The sequence below is a fragment of the Notolabrus celidotus genome, chromosome 3, assembly GCF_009762535.1.
Source record: "Notolabrus celidotus isolate fNotCel1 chromosome 3, fNotCel1.pri, whole genome shotgun sequence".
Taxonomy (NCBI): Eukaryota; Metazoa; Chordata; class Actinopteri; order Labriformes; family Labridae; genus Notolabrus; species Notolabrus celidotus.
This window is the reverse complement of record NC_048274.1, coordinates 11538831-11557805: the sequence shown is the minus strand read 5'-3', so window position 1 is coordinate 11557805 and position 18975 is coordinate 11538831. Positions and strand designations below refer to the sequence as shown.

The following is an 18975-nucleotide window of genomic DNA, read 5'->3' as shown; positions in this document are numbered from 1 at the left end:
ATGTTTCAAAAGTGAGTTAACTTTTCTGCAAATGAACTCTTCACAACCTTTCTTGTTCATTTACATGCAATTTGGAGATTGCCCCTGAATTCAAGAGTTGCTTGCATGGATTCAAAGTGCATTATATTCTTGTTCTTGATCATGTGCTTGTTTACATCCATTGAGGTTACAGAGGTCCTCCCTGTAGCAGCTTAGCATCCATTCCAATGACACAGTGTGACTGGCCAGTAAAGAGTTAAAGAATGATTTGGTGGAGTCCATGCTTTTATAAATGACATACGTATTTTTAAGCTCTGAATGTTTTGCATTGTTTTCAGATAAAATCAGTATTAATAGACTTTATTGAATGAAATGTGAAATATATCTTAAAATGTAAATACTTGTAAAGACCACAACAGACCAGTGCAATAACATTCAATGTCAATCAAAAGATAGTAATATTCTATATTCTGCCTCTCTCTCTCTCTCTCTCTCTCTCACACACACACACACACACACACACACACACACACACACACACACACACACACACACACACACACACACACACACACACACACACACACACACACACACAAATACAGCCCTTTATACCTCCATTGCCACAAGCTAAATTCCTCAATTCATTAGAGGAGAAAAACACACAGTCCAACACTCTCATACATTCATCTGGCAAATGTGGCCTGAGGAATAATGATTTACTGTGGCTCATATTTCACCTGAGTGCACAGGGCAAACAGTTGACTGAAGTGTTGTGGAGAAAATGCTAACTGAGGCATTTTTGACTGGAGCAGCTGGACAGATACCGTTTTGTGCTGTTTGTGTGAGTGTTTCTGTATGTTTGGGTAAATACGATCCTCATAATATTTATATACAGTATGTTGTAAAAACACGCTCGCAATTTTGAAGTCGACCATACACAATTCTTGAGCTGCGTATTTCTACTTTTTTTTTTTTCTGCTAGAAAATGTATATCTCCAGTCGCATCAACACGTTATGAAAGCCACAGAGAATAAAGTAACATTTTAAAGTGAATGATCATATTGGAGGCCGGACAATGTGGCTCCTGTGTCCGCACAGTGGACTCTTTTCTGTGTGTGTGTGTGCAGGCGTAAAGCCAGTCCAGGTAGGGCCAGCATCAAATCAGTCTCAGCTGCCGCCCTGGCCCTGCCCTGTGTTCGCCTCCTAAACAGCTTCCACTTATCTGCCTGCCACAGGACTGCCTGTGCGTGGCCGACCACTGTCATGTAGACACCATTCTCAAATTGATTGTGACAGTGCAAGAGCTCAGATTTTTCTGCTTCAGAATCCCAGCTGCCACTTCTAGTATACAATGCTAAGCTTTTTTCTTATTTTTATTTTTTTACAGCAAATTCCAAGAGAATGAATACAGCTTGTGTTCCAATTTAGTAACTACATATTTTCCTTCAGTTTGAGTAAATGCTCAAGCATTTTGCTTTTTTTTTTAACCCCTCCCAGTGGGGGATAAGGGGTGGGAGACTGGCACTCAGCAGGGAAACTTAAACAGCTCTGTTGAATGTGAGGCTCTAAGACCCGAGCATGGAACACAGAGCAACCTTATCTGCCACTGGACACAGTGTGCTATATTTACATTTGCCACAATGTGTGTGTATGAGCATGCATACATAGATACATGTGCACAGAGCAACAATGTATGTGCTCACAAGCATCCTAAATCATGTAGTGAATGGGGGCTTTGCATGTTTATGACAGAAAAATCTCTTTGAGGTATATAATTATAAATGTCAAGTTTAAGTATCCATGTCTAAAATCTTTTTCTTTTTTTCCCCCTGTCTCACTCTTCCACTCCTCCCTCAACCTTGCCTCCCATTATCTGCTACTTTCTGTGGTTTGGAGCCCTTCCAGCCGGCCTCTCTTTCTTGCTCTGTGGTTTTGTTCAGGAGATTTCATCTCCCTCCTCATCGTTCCTGCAGATTGACAGCTAAGCTCAGGTATGAAAACAAACAGTTAGCTCTGGAATTGACTGGTGAAAAGAAATCCGCCACTAATGCTCCTTCACAAACTCTCTTCCCCCCCCCCCTTCACCTGCTGGTGCTAAGCCCTAACAGCACACAAGAAAAGGCAGATGGAGATTTGAAATCATTAACCCTTCATAACACCATTCTACATGTCTGGCTTAAGTTCAGCAACTCTGCTGGATTATTGTGCTTATTTCTAGTGACTCTAAAACCTCGGAAACAGCACACCATGCAGCCAAACGCCCACATGTCAATAAGCTGTAATTATAGATCTCAAAGAGTTAAATGGTCGGTTGGGTTTGCAGACTCTGAAAAGCAAATCTCTGATGTTGTTGATACAATTATATTGTTTGTCTACTGTACATGCGTGCTCACCTCCACTGGATAAAGTATTCTGGGCATGTTTGAACACAACTGTACAGCCTCAGGTCAAATCCTGTCACACCTATTGTTTTTCTTATTCTTCTTTTTCTTCTGAGAGCAAGTCCAAATGATTTCTTCACCAGCCTCTGCAGTAACGCAATTACTCGTATTTCAAGGTTTTGAGGCTCTGGAACAATGTCAAAAGGTAGCCTACGAGGTGCTCAGTATAATTGGTTGAGGAATTAGTGAGCGATCAGCATAGAAAACGCAAGGCCACTGTGTCAGTAGGTATACTGTAGTCTTTATCTGCATGTCAGCTTTTAGTCTCTGCTTTCTTTTATTCATTGAAAACCTACAGGCATGTTTGCCTTTTGTACCGATTTTAACCTAACAATTAATGGAACCTCTGATTCATCATAACACTTTAGATCTTAATCATAAGGTGTTTTCTGCTCGCTACCTTTGTTTATGTTTTAATTAGGCGGACCTTGTGCGTCTTCAACCCTGGGCTTCTTTTTAATTGCCCGTATTTACATCAGGCAGACATCAAACGCAGAGAGAGAGAGACATTTGTAAGGGGGAGCACAAAGCAGCCCTTTGAAATGTCTACAGTCATATGAAATGGCATGCTAATTAAAAATCTAAGGCTGCCACTGTGATAGGAGAAGCATTTATATTAGTAACTGTGGTGTATAGACTGTCTCCATAACCCGTCGACAGACAGAGGCCATAGTGTTTATTATCAGACTCCCTACCTGTTTACAGACCACCGTGTAACCTTCCTGTTCCCATTCATCAAACAGCAGACACGCCCTGCCTGTAATTTAACAGACCGCCTTTCAAAAGGCTAAATCATTTGAAACATTTCACCCTGTGCACTTTGATCTACTGTGGCATACAGTACACCAGGGCAGGTACAATGAATCTAGTTTACCAAGCAGTGATTTACCCTTTCAGTTCATTAAGGTTATTGCCAATGAATATACTTAATAGAGCATTCAGCAGCATTTCTTTCTTTCCTCTGCGAGTGTAATTCAATAATTAAAACCAAGCACTTGTTTTATTTGAGTGTCGCACGTGTTGAGATGTTTCTATACAGTTTCTTTTTTCTCCTCCTGCACAAACTCTGATACCTGGAATCCAGTATGAGCCAATACAGAGTGAAAACACTGATTAATGACATCTTGCTAGCTTTGATGAGCATGACACTCTTTGCAGCCAAAGATTTTTTGCACCTATCATAGTCACGTGACAATTTACCTGTGAAAGGTTGATTGTAGGGAGCGGTAGGGAGGGCAAAGTTATGGTATTGATGATTCGCTGACTTGCCCTGGCTTTACATCACATTTGGAGACCGATGAATTGATACTAGCATCCGAATCAGAATAACTCCACACCGAAAAATTAGACAGTTGCTTAATTCCCTGCACAGAAGTGAAATATCTGTCTCTGCAGGTTTTTGAACAGTCTTCATGACTCCAGAAGTAGTTTAATGAAGGTAGAGTGCAGGAGTCAGTGACAGCCCTGTGTTATCAGCCAGCTGGTATTGTGTTTCCCTGTGCTGTATAAACACACCAGCTCTCTGTAACAGTCAGTGCTAAGGACTGAGCAGCAGCCCTGCCCTTTCTCGGCCCACCTTCACCCTGTCATAAACACAGATTTTTTTGGGGAGTGTTGAGTTGCCGTGCCGCTCTCGATACGCTGCGCAGGGCGTTCACTGTCAGAGACATTCCACTCAAATGCAGACTCACACTGGGTAGACAACTCTGTGCTTCTCCTCTCCTCTCTGCTATGACGTCCGCTGTTTACATCAAGCACTATCCTGAGTGGCGTGAACCTCCTGCAGTGTGCCACGGCAATGAAGCCAAACTCAGGGATGGCTACAATAAAGCGCTGACAGGCACAGAGAGCGTCAGCTTTAAGGTCTAAATGAGCTGGAATTCTTGAAGACAGCACTTTGGACGGAGTCGGGCATTCCAACAAAAGATAAGGGAGGAGAGAAATGAATGAGGAGGGCAGCCAAGGCCTTTGTTTAATTTCAGAGTACAAGGCGGTTTCTGAGATTGTACAGTGCCTAGATAATGCACGTCTGATAGGAATGAGGGGCTTATTAACACGGCTTCAAGAGGTGTTTGTGTGGTGGATCTGCTGCACGCCTGGTTGTCCTACCTTTCACTTCTGCAAGTAGTTCACTGGTGTTGAGCCTCTCCATCTTCTCTTTCCATTCCTTTGACAGAAGAGCTTCCATGCATGAGGGATCTGCAGGAGAAGAAAGAAAAAAATCAACATGAAGGAATTTGAATAAAAAATACATTCCTATCCCCTTATAAATCTAGAATATTGTTTAAAGAATACAGATTCTATTTTTATAGTTTTGTGGATGTTATAAATCCCAAATATATTACTTGGATGAAAATTAAAGAAAGTAAGTGTATCAGATGAAATAGAGGTATTTTATTTGATGATATTGCCTGGCGGACATTAAAAGAGGCTCAGGCGGACAGTAAAGAGATGAGCTCAGAGTGGAGTGAGGAGGGAAGCAGGCATTGTGGGGATAGCATAAGGGCAGAGACACACATTAAGCAGGAGGCAAGGAGTGAGACTGGGTACGTCCGAGCGTTCACATGGCTGCCAATGATGAAAACAATTAACATTTGTCCAGCAGACAATGAATCAGAGGAGGAATGGCCGCAATCTGCCATGCTGTCGCTGGGGTAGCTGATAAAGAACACACTGGGCCGTCTGACCCGGGCCTCCACCATCCCTGCAACGCTCAGGGGTCAGCCTGTTCCCATCAAACACCAGCAGCACAAGCGAGCCTCCACCTTGAAACAGTGTCTCCACAAAGCTGCTCCAAAATTAACCGCATGGAGTCCTGCGAAGTCCAGCTATGAGAAATCTGATTAAGCGAACAGCAATCCTGCACAGTCCAAATCTGGGAGGACAGCTGATGTGATGTTTTTGGATGATTGTACGATGCTGGATGATTTCTGTAACAGTCCTCAGGTTCTATTAAATGCTGAGGAAGCTGTAGTTTTTCTCTGAATGTGGAGAAAAATACAAAAGTAGACACACCAATTATTAAAACAAAGCTCTGGGGCACCATAATGGATTTATCTACCAGGTAATCCTTTATTTTTAGAGCTCTGGTATCAAAAATACACAATTAAAAAACATAACTTTACTAATTACGCCAAAGAGTTGATTTTTCTAAGCCAACATCACTGTCATCCTTCTTTCTTTCTTTCTTTCTTTCTTTCTTTCTACAGTTTACATTGTAAACAAGTGATGTTTCCCTACATCCATCCGTAACATCTCTCTCCCTCAGCTTCCACAAACCAAACACCACCTCTCCCTCAGACAAACACTCTGACTTCACAGGAACAGGGAGTAACAGGGAGTCGTCTCTTCTTGTTGCCCTGTTTAAGGATGGCTTTCAGAGAGATCAAGCAGAGTGTCCATTTTGTTTGATTGTCCACTTCCTCCAGTGTGATGGGGGTCGACAGGACATCTCCAGCTCGGGGTCATTATAACATTACTTCTGCTTTATTGACTTTCCAATTCCCAACTCACAGTTTGTCCCCCTTGACCCCAAGAGAAGGAAAGAGGAAGGGCTGTGTGTGTGTTTGTGTGTGTCAGCTCCCTCCCTGGCACAAAGATCACCCATCTTAAAACAGGGGTTAAGGGCAGGGGAGAGCGCAGCTTTTCTTCCCTGCGTCTCACCCCTGGGTGAGACAGCTTCCTCTGGATGAACAACAAACTCCCCTCAAATCATAACCCTCAGACAGACAGAGCAACATCAGTGCAGAAAATTTCCTCCCCTGAAGCATAGAAAAGGCTCATTTGGAGAGTTGTTTTAAGGGGAATTTGACAAACACAGTGAGCATATGTTAATATGCACACATATGTTCCCTCTTTCTGACACACACATATGTACACTCTTTCATCACAGATGCTTCTCTAGCACTTGATCATTAAGGAATGCACCAACTGTTGGAGATAATGTGGTGCCAGCTTCCATTCTACTCCAGTCCTCCCCCTTCTTTCCACCTCCCTCCCAGGAGAGCTGCCGCTCCCTCACTTCTCCATCCCCTCCACCGGGCCAGACACGACCTGCCAAGTCCTCCACCAGGAGAGACTACAGCTGGAATGCACCGCTGTCCTCCCTGCCTTCCACCTGGGAGAAGTGAATAATGACCTGGATTAGGCCATAAAATAACTCTCAAACATCTTTCAGTGTTTCGCATAACGTCCACAAAGCAGGCAACCAAAAATGGGTTTTGGTGAAAGCAGAGCAACTTTAGCGCAGGCGTGCTGAGGAAAACAGTAAATGAGTCAGATGTCTGGCTTTCTTCAAAGCTCCCGTCCACAGCCTATTTTTTCAGAAGAATTTAGATTAATGCTATTTCAGTGTCTGAAATGTCGGTCTGTTTTTTTCTGGAGAAAGTATAGATGCCAATGGAAACACTGGTTTGAATCAACATTACAATTACTGTCAGCTTCTGACACAGCGTATCAAAAAACTGATACACACTGTATTCTCCATAAAATAACAAATTATTTCTGAAAAGATTTACACTTCGCTGATTTCACTGGAAATTAAGTGTTGGCAGATTTACAAGGAAAAGACAAACATCATTATTTCGGACTGTAAGCGCTCAGCTTCTGAAGTTTTTGGTGTATAGAAAAGTTTGCTGTTCTTCTTTCAAAGTAGGACATCACATACTGGGGAATTAGCTTAAACAACAGAAGAGTCCAGAGAGTTTATTTTTATTTTCCTTCGGGGGCTCTTAAATCTTTGCACCCCCACCCCTTCCATTTCTCTCCCTCCCCCTCTCGAGATAAAATGCTCTGTGGCTGGGGAGCAGGCCATTCAGCTGGGATGAGAATGGAATGAAAACAATAGCCCTTATCAGGCTCTTATTTACATTTTCCCAGCGTCCCTGCAGTAGACAGCTTGGCTTGTCACCAAGCCCAGATCGCCCCACTGGACCCAGACCAACTTCCTCCAGCCCCAGCGATTCCAACGGTCCCTACGGACCCTCGCCTGGCACGGACCCACTCCGCTCTGCAGCTAGCACAGATAGCAACATACAAGACAAAACTACTGGAGTGTGTGTCCAAGACGTGTTCCCATTGAGGGAGGAATGGTTTCTGGACTACTAAGGCTGTCTGGGTCTCATTGTGTCCTCTCTGGGGCTGCTGCTGGATAGCTGGAATAACGCCTGAACCCTTCCCCGAGATTTTTCCAAAGTGTTTCCAAGTGGCACGGAGAAGAAAGTGAATAGTCATTGATTTAAAACAGCCAAATGCAGTTAGTTTATCTCCTATCAGCGCTATCATCTCTTTCTTGTGCAGGTATTCTGTGATCCTATTGATGTGGGTACACAGCCGCAGGGATTGAGACACCTTAAACCCAGATGAGCTGGTGAGATTAGGCTGCAGTGTTTTTACTTCTACTGTATTTAAAAAAAATCTAAGTTAATTATCTGCATTAATCTCAACAAAGGAATGTTTCCTGATGGATGTGTGACGTAAACAAATTTCTCAGCACCTGGCAGTCGGTGCTGCCAGAGGATCATGTTCAGTCTAAACCCCACAGTACAGAAGCTAAGAGGTTAGCTATCACTCCTGACACAGACCGGCTCCCTGCATGCTCTTCTTGTAGTTACTGTTCTGCTTTTAAAGGCAACATTTATTAATTTGAGTTTACTTTTGATTGTTCTCGCTGAAAGAGAAAACACTTTTTATCAAATTGAGTGCTAGTTAAGCTATAAACGCCTGTGGTTAAGGAAGGGGAAAGTTGTTTGCTAATTTATGTTTTTATTGCGGCTCTAAACAGTGCAGTTCATTCAAACGATCATTGCAGCTGTAGAGAGGCTGGATTCAATGAGTAGAACACAAAATAGACGAATAAACAGCCTCAAACAAATCAAATCTTGTCACTTTGGAATTACATTAGACAGTAATAAAGCAGATCTTAAAAATTCATGGCACACTAATTTTCAAATTGCTCTCCAGATCAGCATGGAGATATGAAGTCCAGCGTGTAAATAAAACTAAGAAAATATACTCGCACTGCATGAGCAAAAAAACACAAAACACTTTCACATATCAGTGTTTTAGCGTCTAAAGGTTTGATGCAACAAAACATGCCATCATGTTTCAGAAGATTGCCACAAAGCACAGAAATGGTTTGTTACAACATGCAGCAAATGGTGTTTTATTACCCAGTGTTGTCAGCAATGAAATCGTAGCGACTGTCTGCCACCACATTCAGGGCTCCTCTGTGTGCGCTATTCTCCGGGGAGAAAGATGATACTTGTGTTTGAGTGTTTGTTGTGTTGAGAAGCCGTTGGCAGAGAAAAGAGGGCTATCTGGGAGAGTCAAATTAGCCATAAGTCATTGCTAACAGACTGAGAGACCTCCCCTTTAGCATTGGCCTTGTATATCAGTTATCCCAGCCTCGAGGGGAAACATGTAATTACCAAATCAATGATCAGCTGACACTGACCATATAAATAATTTCCTCCCCAGAATGCAGAGGCCTGTACAGTGAGGCCAACACAGAGACAATGCTGAGCTGGGAAATACAGGAAATGGGGTTAAAGACTCTAAACAAGCTGCAGCTTGAATGGAGCACATTTTTTATCATTTGTTGTAATCCAGTTTTAGCCATCCGAAACCAGAACCGCCCAAAACACTACACTGAGTATTACAGAGGATACACTGCAATATACAGTTGTGCTCATAAGTTTACATACCCTGGCAGAATTGATGGTTTCTTGGGTAGTTTCTGTTGTCTTTATGATATAAAAAGAGTAAACACAGTTGTTTGATAAAGATTTTGCTTCACCCAACTACTAACCATGAGTGAAAAAAAAGTTTTTCTCTTATCATTTATATTCTCTGAAAAATGGCCAAAAAAAATCACAAAATCTGCCAGGGTATGTAAACTCATGAGCACAACTGTATATAAAAAGCAACAAAACTGCACCTTTAAAAATAGAATTATACAACTTCTCAGATCTGAAACTTTCTTTTAATATCTTACATAAAAGACAATGCAGCTTGATATTGTTCTACAACTAAGACATGTAAGTAAAGCCTTCACCTTCCACACCACAGGCAGTCAGTAACCCTAAAACATGCCTTTATGCCATTGCTCCAATAAAACAAGCCCAAGGTGTAAAAATGTGTCAAATGTTCAAAGTATCTTTGGTCCTGGAAAGGTTACGTTTAAGTTGCACGGAGAGCTCCAGAAATACTTATGTTTGGTAAGTATGACATCCTGAGTCTTAAGCATACCAAACATCAGTTATCTCTTTCCCCTAGTGGAACTTGTCACGGAGATAAAGCTGTAGATTATAATATGCTGATGATTGTTGCCTGCTGAAGCTCGGCTAAGAGGTGTAATGAAGTGAGAAATGTGATGAGAAATATCAGCTGTTACTTAGTTTGAAAATCACACAAATCACTGCCATTTGGCAAAGATTTATACAGTCATACATTATGCATGAAGGACTCCTCTATATGATATTAGTGCTTTTGGTTTTCTTCATTATATTAACTGTATCGTGATTATGCGTGTTAAAATGATGTGTCTAAATTCTGAAAAGTAAAGACAAACTGGAAACGTCTGAAACGGGCTCAGAAAGAACTCCATTTAGCTCCTGCATTCAGGGTTACTTACAATATGTTTCCTTAATTCAGGCATAAATTTCTATCTCAGAGATAAACTCTCAGAATCTCAGTCTCAGACAATGATAGGCTTACATCTAATTTCCCATCCACTCTGCACTGCACGGGAAACAAATCAAAAGTCGAGATTGATAAAAAAGAAAATGACTGTGACACACTCCAAGAAGTCCTTTGAATATCTTAATCACAGACACACTAAAAACAAGACCCCGTCATCACACCAAATAAAACATAATAATTACAAGAGGCAGGCAGGGAAGTGAAATGCAGAGAGAAAACATGTTTTTGTCATTCAGCCGGTAGTCCCTGAGACAACAGCTGTTGGATGCTGCAAATACTCCTGAAGTCTCCATAATCATGGCGTTATTGAAGTGAGGACAAAAAGGGCACTAATTGCAAGGGAGCAATCGGAACGCAATAGGTTACACACCCGGGTGATGCTGCACAATGCAAACGCTAAAGAGGGAGCCGGGGGAAAAAACGTTCTTAGCACAACAGTGCGTTGTCGCTCATTTTCAGGCAATTACCTTTCCTCGTTGTCAACAGTTTTAATAACCTCCACCATTTCCAGAAGACTTTTTTGGGTGCAGTTAAATCATTCCAGCTTTTTAATATGTAATTACAAGCGCTGGCATGCATAAATAAAAAGGTCCAACCATGGCAGTGTATTGTGCAGCACCTGCACTTCACGGTGGGCTTTCTTTAACTGACACCTAATCATTATTCCACTTGGTGAACATCCCTGTTAGTCACCTTTAGACTCTCCTGTTTGCTCATGTAAACAGTTACTATAAATATGTGGGAGCTAACCTGTGGTAGCTATTCTCCTGAGGTTCTGATTTACTCCATCAGGGCCTTATTACCTATTATTCTCTATCCTACATATAATGGCCTTAATATCTCACATCTATCCACATACTGTACACTCTGAACGTGGTATAAACTCAATGTGTGAGTAAAGGTCATGGGTCATATTTAGTTTTCACGTCAGGTCCTTTCATGAATACGAGTTTGAGTAGCTGAGAGCTTAACTCGCACCTAAAACTTGAACAACCTCATATAAAGTCTATTTTAATTCAGCGGTCTTCTGCTGCTGTGTTTCATTGATATGTGGATTTTTTTTTTCTGGTTGCTTCCGGCTAATTTCATTCTAATCTTTGTATTTATCTCATTAGCATCTGAGGGTTTCACCGATTCATTCAAAGTGTTCTGAGAGACCTCGACACACACATCCACGGGTCAAAATTATTACAAACTGTGCTGCTGTAAGTGGTGTAATTAAATTCAATTTGCAGAGAACTTTTTTTTGCATGTTTTACCTTTTTTTCCTCAGGCAGTTAACATGCCGGCCTGTGAGACCAGAAAACATCCTCCTTATCCTCTCGCCATTATCTCCACTGAACACCGTGTTAATCCCCCTGCGTTGACCTGGCCATTCTGAGAAGACGACAACACACGCAGCACCCTGACCTCTCCAAATAGGACACATGTCTATCAAGCATATATGAATTAACCATCCCCGAGAGGCTTCACCTCCTGAGCTGAGCAGCATGTGACCTCTCCCAATCCATTTTACTGCGGCACTCTGTGGCAATCAGGCTTGAATTATTAAAGTGAGCAGTGAGCAATGATCAATTTATTGCGGCCCCTGCTCACAGACCGCCCGGCCGTACTTCAGCAGAAATGACATTGAGAACACTTGAGTATGCTTCCAGACAATGCACATAAATGTGAAATATGTCAGACCCAATATGTCAATAATCATAACTGTACAGGCTGGGGCCATGTCCAGGCTAATCCCACAGAAATGCTGTTAGATGACTGTGGGGTGAGCAGGTTTCAGTGCTGTGGTCCCTTGGAAATGCTTCCTTAAGAAAAGGAAGGGAGGTAAGTTGAGGGATTAAGACAGGAGACAAGTGTGCTTCATGATGCGAAGTGAGATGCACCCCTAACTTCTGTGACGTACTTCCTTTTTCTAATGCTTACAATATTTGTAAATGCATGTACATTTTTCAAGAAAAATCTTTTGTGAATTTTGTAGCCCTCCTTGTAAGCATTGGCTGTAAAAAGCCAAGATTCGAAATCATTACAACACCTCCTCTCTTTTCTGCTTAGTTCAAAGTGAATTAAAAAAAAGACAAAGTCATAGGTATATTTCAGGGAAGTATGCAACTCAAGGAACCTGGAAGTAGGAAGAGGGCAAGAAAAAAAATCCAATCAAAACTTGGTGAGGAGCAGATGAGGAGCCAAGATAAACCAGTACTCAGAGCCCCCAAAACTGCAATCTCCCCTTAAGCCGGAGAGTGGCAGCTGGCAGAACAGCTGGTGAATAGGATTAATGTCAGAAGAATGAAATAAAACTCAACATATGTCCGAGCCTGAGGTGTTGGGACTGTGCGTGATTGTGCCCCCGATGGATGCCATGTGTGCATCTGGAAGGAGCTGCTGTGCTGCTCCGCTCTCTACCCCACAAGGTCACTTTTAAGAACTAGGTCCATTAAATGCTTGGATAGCAAAATGAACTTTTCATTCCCTCTCCTGTCCCGTTTTTTCTTATATTAAAGCCTCTATTCTGGCTGATGACTGATTTCATTGAACACGGCTATCAATGCAACACACCCTGCTATTCATTAGCGATTCAAACAATTACTAATTTGACTGAATAAAGGAAGACTAGAGAAATATGTATTAAGAGCCAGACAAGGTCAAAGAGAAGAGGAGCTTTTATAATAGAGAAATATAAAACACAAACATTTCAATCTGTGTTTTTTGTTAAACAATTGTTCATGTTGGAAGCCTATTTAAGCCTTTAATGAAGCACAGTATCTTAAGAGAGCTCAAGTGCAACACTGGTTAATTAATTCATTTAAAGAGATAACAATAGAGGAAGAGAGCAAGTCAGAGAAGGAGAAAAGACAGCACTGTAATAACGCATTCATATGTTTAGTTAGTGGAAGGGGAAAGTAAGCGTTGCTTCTGGAGTCTCAGCCGATGCTGATGAGAGGATCAGCACTTGTGAAATCAACAGTACGAGGAGAAATATGTGGACTTCATTTCAATTTCTAATTTCCATTTGATGTTGGTAATCATTAGGGTCCACACACTGTAATAAATTATAATAATTTCACACAAAAATTAAATTACTGGGTACCTTGCATTGGGGAGATTTTTGTTGGGGTACCCAGCAATTTAACTGTCAGATATGAACTTGCCTGCTAATCAATGCTGGGAAACATTCACATTTATTCATCTATGTTAAATTAATAGACGTGTGAAGAAAATGTGGAGTACTGTGATCATGGCTGCTCACTGTGATTTAGTAAATTAATGGGTGTCTGACTCCACAAGGACAAAAAGAGACTAATAGGATCCACATGAATGCATTACAATTTGCAGTGAAGCCAAGTGCATGCTATAGACATGGAAACTTTATTTCATCATAAACGCTGGACGACAGCACTGCGCTCCGGAGATTGAACCGTAAGATGTGACAGTAAAAGAGCACAAATTAGGAAAACAAGCCGTATCATATAGAGTACATTTAATTATACAACATACCGTAAATGTGTTGGATTTTGCTCTAAGTGTGTGGATGTGCTGTAGACTATATTCCATCCTAAGTTGATGTTAATGACACATTTTTAGACACAAAAAAAGAAGATCCACAGTAAAAGTGAGGATAGTTTTAGTTTCTACTTCTGCAGTTTGGCTTTCTCATTTTCAAACATTAATTAAAGTCGTTTATTGAAACTCAAAGCCAACTTTGTTTACTAAGATGCCAGAGTTCAGGATGCAACCGTGCTGCTTACTGGACTGTAAAACCAAAGGCCACTAATTTTAGATTATGTTATTGGTTCTCGGAGGAAAAAGGAGAGGAGACGTTTGCATGTATCAGAAAACTTTTACTATTAAAAAGTTTAATGAACTACATTACATCTTTTGTCTGCTCTTGTATAATGTTATGTTCATAGTGGTTACTTCTTTATTAAGTTCTGAAAACATGAAATTCTTAAAGGTGGAGAATTCTAACTCAAAGATAAAAAGGCTTCATTCGTTTGCCTTCTCATGAGCGTCTAAGATCTGTGGTCCTGCTCACGACAGGGCAGCTAACAGGTCCTACAGTATGGGCTTTTAGAGCAAAGTACCACCCACCCAGGGAATAAAGAAAAAAAGAAGGAAGGAAAGAGGAAGATGGGGTGAGCAGGAAATTGGATTTAGAAAATTATAGGATTGTATTGAACATGCCTTCGCTTATTTCAGTAATATGATAATAAGAGAATAACAAAAAGTCTCCCCAAAGAATCATTCATCCTATTTTCAAATAATGTCAACGACTAAATGAAACTTTATGATATGTAATTGATGACATAATCTTACAGCATATTAACCACTTGACCGGTGCAGACTTATAATTTTATTCTGGAGGTACTTCCAAAGAGAGATGGCGTTCGTCAAATAATTATAATCATTGGCACTCAGGCTTTGCACCGCAATAAAACACATTTCTATTCATTTCTTCTGACATCCTCATCTCATCTCCTGGCGCTTGTAATGTTATTGAACAAGGAGACAGAAAACGCATTGAGTGGGAGGAAACATCTGTTTCATCATTGCTTATTAGGCAGTCTCTTTGTTCATCAAAGTTTGGTGTAAGACATTCACTCTTCCTGTTTTTGGGGAGAGAAAAAAAACAATGCAAATATGTTAATAGGCTGCACACACTGTGCTTGTCATGTTTGCTTGTGTCGAGGTGGATCTCTTTGCTGGATTGCTGACGTACGTCTGACTTCCAGAACAAGCATGCAATGTGCTCTGAAATCATTAGCAGGCCGCTGAGGCTGTCTGTGCCCAGGGTGTAAGTTACACTCTCACTATTTTGATCCTTGGTCAGATGACACCCGCTCTTTTGTCAAGTTATGTGTGGAGAATGCTCGAGAGTTGAATGCCTCAGCTAGGGCAGTGATACTGAGCTGGCACACAAGTCTCCTAGTGTAACCCTGCTGAGAGCGCTCACACACACACAGCCGGACGGACACACACACAGCCGGACACACACAGCCGGACACGTTTGCTCCCTCCCTCTGTACCCCATCCCATTGTTGAATAAACTCTGTTCTGCCCTTTTCTGTCCATCTGAACTCCACCTTTTCTCTCTCCTTGCTCTCTGAAGTTTGCCAGAGAACTGTTTGTCTCCTCATGCTCCTTATAGCAGTGTTTCCCAATTCTTGGCGTCACAGCCCAATGACAGATATAGAAGCATTAATGGCTTCAGCCTTCTAATGTGTCAGCGTTTAACCATCTCTGTGCCTCTCCAGAAGCAGTCAGAACATGTCCAAGCTGCAGCTGATTTAATCACACAGTCATCCACACACACAGCTAAGATTAATCTATTGTTTTTTCCCAACAAATAAGATTAGTTACAATTTCCCTACACAAGCAGTGACGTCACGGAGGAGACATACCTATAACCAGCGTGTGAGCATGTAAGGACAAACAGGCCTCTGTGCAGCCCTGGCTGTGATTTGTCTCTCACAGACACCCGTTTCCTCCTATCAAGGGGTTCCTGTGCAGCCAGTAAGCCGGGATCACAATGGGAGTTTTGTGCTGCGTGGGTGCAGGGGGACATGCTCAACAGCTGAAACCCGGGAAGATGGCCCCTGGAATGCTCCACAGCAGTTGCTACTGTTGACTAATCGGAATATGAGAAGTAGGGAAGGTGATCTTGAATGCAAAGAATGGCACATTGAAGAAGCAGCTGCTTGTTTTGTCATGTGAATGACCAAGACAGCAGAAAGGGTTCCCGTTTTGAAAGGGGGCAACAAAATCTATATCTTAGCTTGTGTAAAGTGAAACCTGTGTCAGCCCCCCTGGCGTCCTGTGGGGGACATGCCTGTGTTGTGTGAGGGCTCTGTTTTGGAACAGATAGTAAATACATAATTCAGCAGGAGGAGACCAGACACTCTTTGCTCCCCGTTTCCCCTCATACTGCCACTCCATTTAGCCCTGGGCTCTGATCTCAGCCTGGCAGAGGAGCAACTTTGTCACCAGAGAGTAAGATGGGGTGGGAGAGGAAAATCATAGGAGGAGGGGAAAGATTCATCTGGATCAGGTATGTGTGATCCAGATCAGAGAAAGCATCATAAAGGGGTGAAAAAGAAAGTGAAAGAGGGGAGGCAGAAAGTGGACAGGAAGTAAGAGGATGGGAAAGTGGGATTAGGAAGTAGAGAGGGGCAGGGTGTCTTTTTTTTTTTTTTTTTTTTTTCGTGAAAGTTCACATGTCAGGCTGGCAGGCTGCCCGCGGCATACAGCCGAAAAATCTATTTAACGTCTGCTTCACAGGGTGACAAGAGGGTTGATTGGCAGAGAGCAGAGAGCCGCTTTTGATCATGTGTCCTAACAAGCGATTCCAGCTCATGTCTCTTCAGCCTGAACAGATCTACATTACCTATTCAAACAAAAGTGACAGACCAGAGCACTGCTCCGCTGGGCTGCTGCACCACGCCACAGGCCAAGAGCGAACACACACACATGCACACACTGGTAGGCCCCCACTGACACACACACACAGAAATCCATTGGCTATTTGATCAAATAGATTACTTGCATCAAGTTAAGTAGCTTGCTGATATCATGTAGACAGAATAAAGAAGAGATAATTAAAGAAGGTGGGGAGACAGCGCACAGGAGAGATGCTGCTGCTTGACTGATGTTTGGCCTGAGTGTGTGTGTCCTGCCAGGAGGGTCCCTGCCTAATGCTGTCCAGTAGGAAGCTGCACTCAGAGGCAGCGCACAGAAATGTGTGAAGACTGCCATGAAAAAATCTGCAACCAAGGCAACTGGATTTCCAGCCCTCATTGCATATGCATAGAGTCAGAGGCTCATGCTCAGATCATTATAACAAAGATTCCTATTAATTAGGTGGGATAAAGCAGAACCAGATGACATGGCAGCTGGGATGAGAGGAGAGGGGAGAAGGGAGGGAAGTAAAAGAGGAGGGAAGAGAGTGCATCAGTCTGTTGGGGGAGGGAAGGAATGTATTTTATTTTCTATTGGTTGATTATACGTAATTTACCTTTAAAGATCCTTTGAAATGCTACATTTGGAGTCAATAAATAACAAAAAGAAAAAGTACTTTTAAGCTCTTGCAACCAGTTTGTGTTGAGCTGGTGTTTGGAGCCAGCACAGGATGTAACACTGACAGGGACAGTGTTACAACAGAGTCAAGAGTTCATCAGTGCTAATCAGACCACAGGCTTAGAGCAGATCCTATTCTCTTCCAAAGCTTTCACCCATCCCTGAATCTCATTACATGGCCTGTTGTAATAGGGGATAATGACCTGGGGCTACGCACACAATGCTGATCACCCCCCATACACACACACACACACACACTCACACTCACACACTCAACCTACTGCTCAGTCATTATACAGTGATAATACACAGCCTCACCAGAGGGATTACACTTATAAATAGAGGAGAGGTGACAAAGGCAAAGGAAGAAGAAAGAAGGGTCTAAAGGAGAACGCACACACACATGCTGTATAACCCCCGGTCCCCAAACACAATTAGTTCACAGTGGCGCCCTATGTTGTGCTGTTTTCCGTCACAAGCAGTGGTTAGATTACCCGCCGCTGTTACACAGGCGTTCTTTTTCTCAGTGAATATCCTTATACCTGAGATTAAAAGGGCTCACAGTTCGGCTGAATGCTGCTACGGCTCCCCTTCGCTAAGCTAATTAGCCATGACTCTGTCAAAGGGCTCCAGGTGTGGAGTATTCTGCTTGAGCACTTACTGTATCCACTTACTGGTTGGAAAGTGGGATAGTATAGGAGGGCATCACTAAAGTCCTAACATGGAAACCTGTCTTTCTGTCTGCTTTCTTAATTTGGAGCTGAAAAACCTTTTTGAAAAAACACTTAGATTATAGCTTTTCTTAGATTGGATCAGAGAAGTCTTCACTCCCAGCTGTTCACAGCTTTTTACTGGTTGGGTGCATCACAGATAGTGTCTACTAACCTGACTAACAAGGAATTTTTTTTTGTATATATTTTTGGCCTTTTTGCCTTTATTTGAGAGGGCAGCTGAAGAGAGACAGGAAATGTGGGGAGTAGAGAGCGGGAGAAGACCTGCAGGAAATGGTCGACCGACCGGGAATCGAACCGGCGACCTCTGCGACGAGGACTGTGGCCTCTGTATGTGGGGCGCTTAGACCACTAGGCCACCAGCGCCCTGTAAACAGGGATTTTTGATTAAAAAATTAAAAAATATATACTAACTGATATAAAACTGCAACACTTTGCAGTAGAAAGACTTTTTTATGGAACTCACATCATCAAGAGAAAAGTGTTTAAATGACTTTAAAAAAAAAGCTACTTTTTTAGTTTGATTTGTTTCTGTTTAGCTTTCATGTAGACATTTAGTTTACCACTCAATAACAGAGATGCCAAAACATAAATACACAAGTGCATCTGATTCAGAGCTTGTTTCTTTAGCAAGGTCTCAACAAGCATAGCAGGCCCAGGAAAATCCCTAAAAGCCAACACATGCAGGAAGCTTAAAAACTCAATTACCCGTCCTTGTCTTGGGGACGATCATAAAGGCTCAACACACAAAGTATTCCTGTTTTGACTTGCACGGTATTGATTCATACTTTAGTGCATTATATAAAACTGTTCTAATTGCATGTGAATCAAATCAAGGTCACCTTGGCTTTTTTATAATGCTGGCTATTTTTCTTTTCCCTCCTCATACTTTATACTGACATTTTTAACTCTTGACAAGTGCTGTCGGGAGACCTATCCATAAATAATGCATTTACAATACCTAGTAAATAAACATGGGGCACAATCGTTAGCCCTGCTGGCAACCAGGCCTAATAGAGCTTTTACAGCAAAGGTGACTATTCAGC

At 42.1% G+C, this 18975-nt stretch overlaps 1 protein-coding gene across 1 annotated transcript in view; it reads right to left on the bottom strand.

Annotated features, from left to right (window-relative positions):
- Positions 1-18975, bottom strand: part of sox6 (SRY-box transcription factor 6) — a 137568-nt gene that overhangs the window by 68465 nt on the left and 50128 nt on the right. The window contains exon 6 of the mRNA XM_034680096.1: positions 4533-4622. Coding sequence (XP_034535987.1) covers positions 4533-4622 — 90 coding nt within the window. The remainder of the gene's footprint in view (positions 1-4532; positions 4623-18975) is intronic.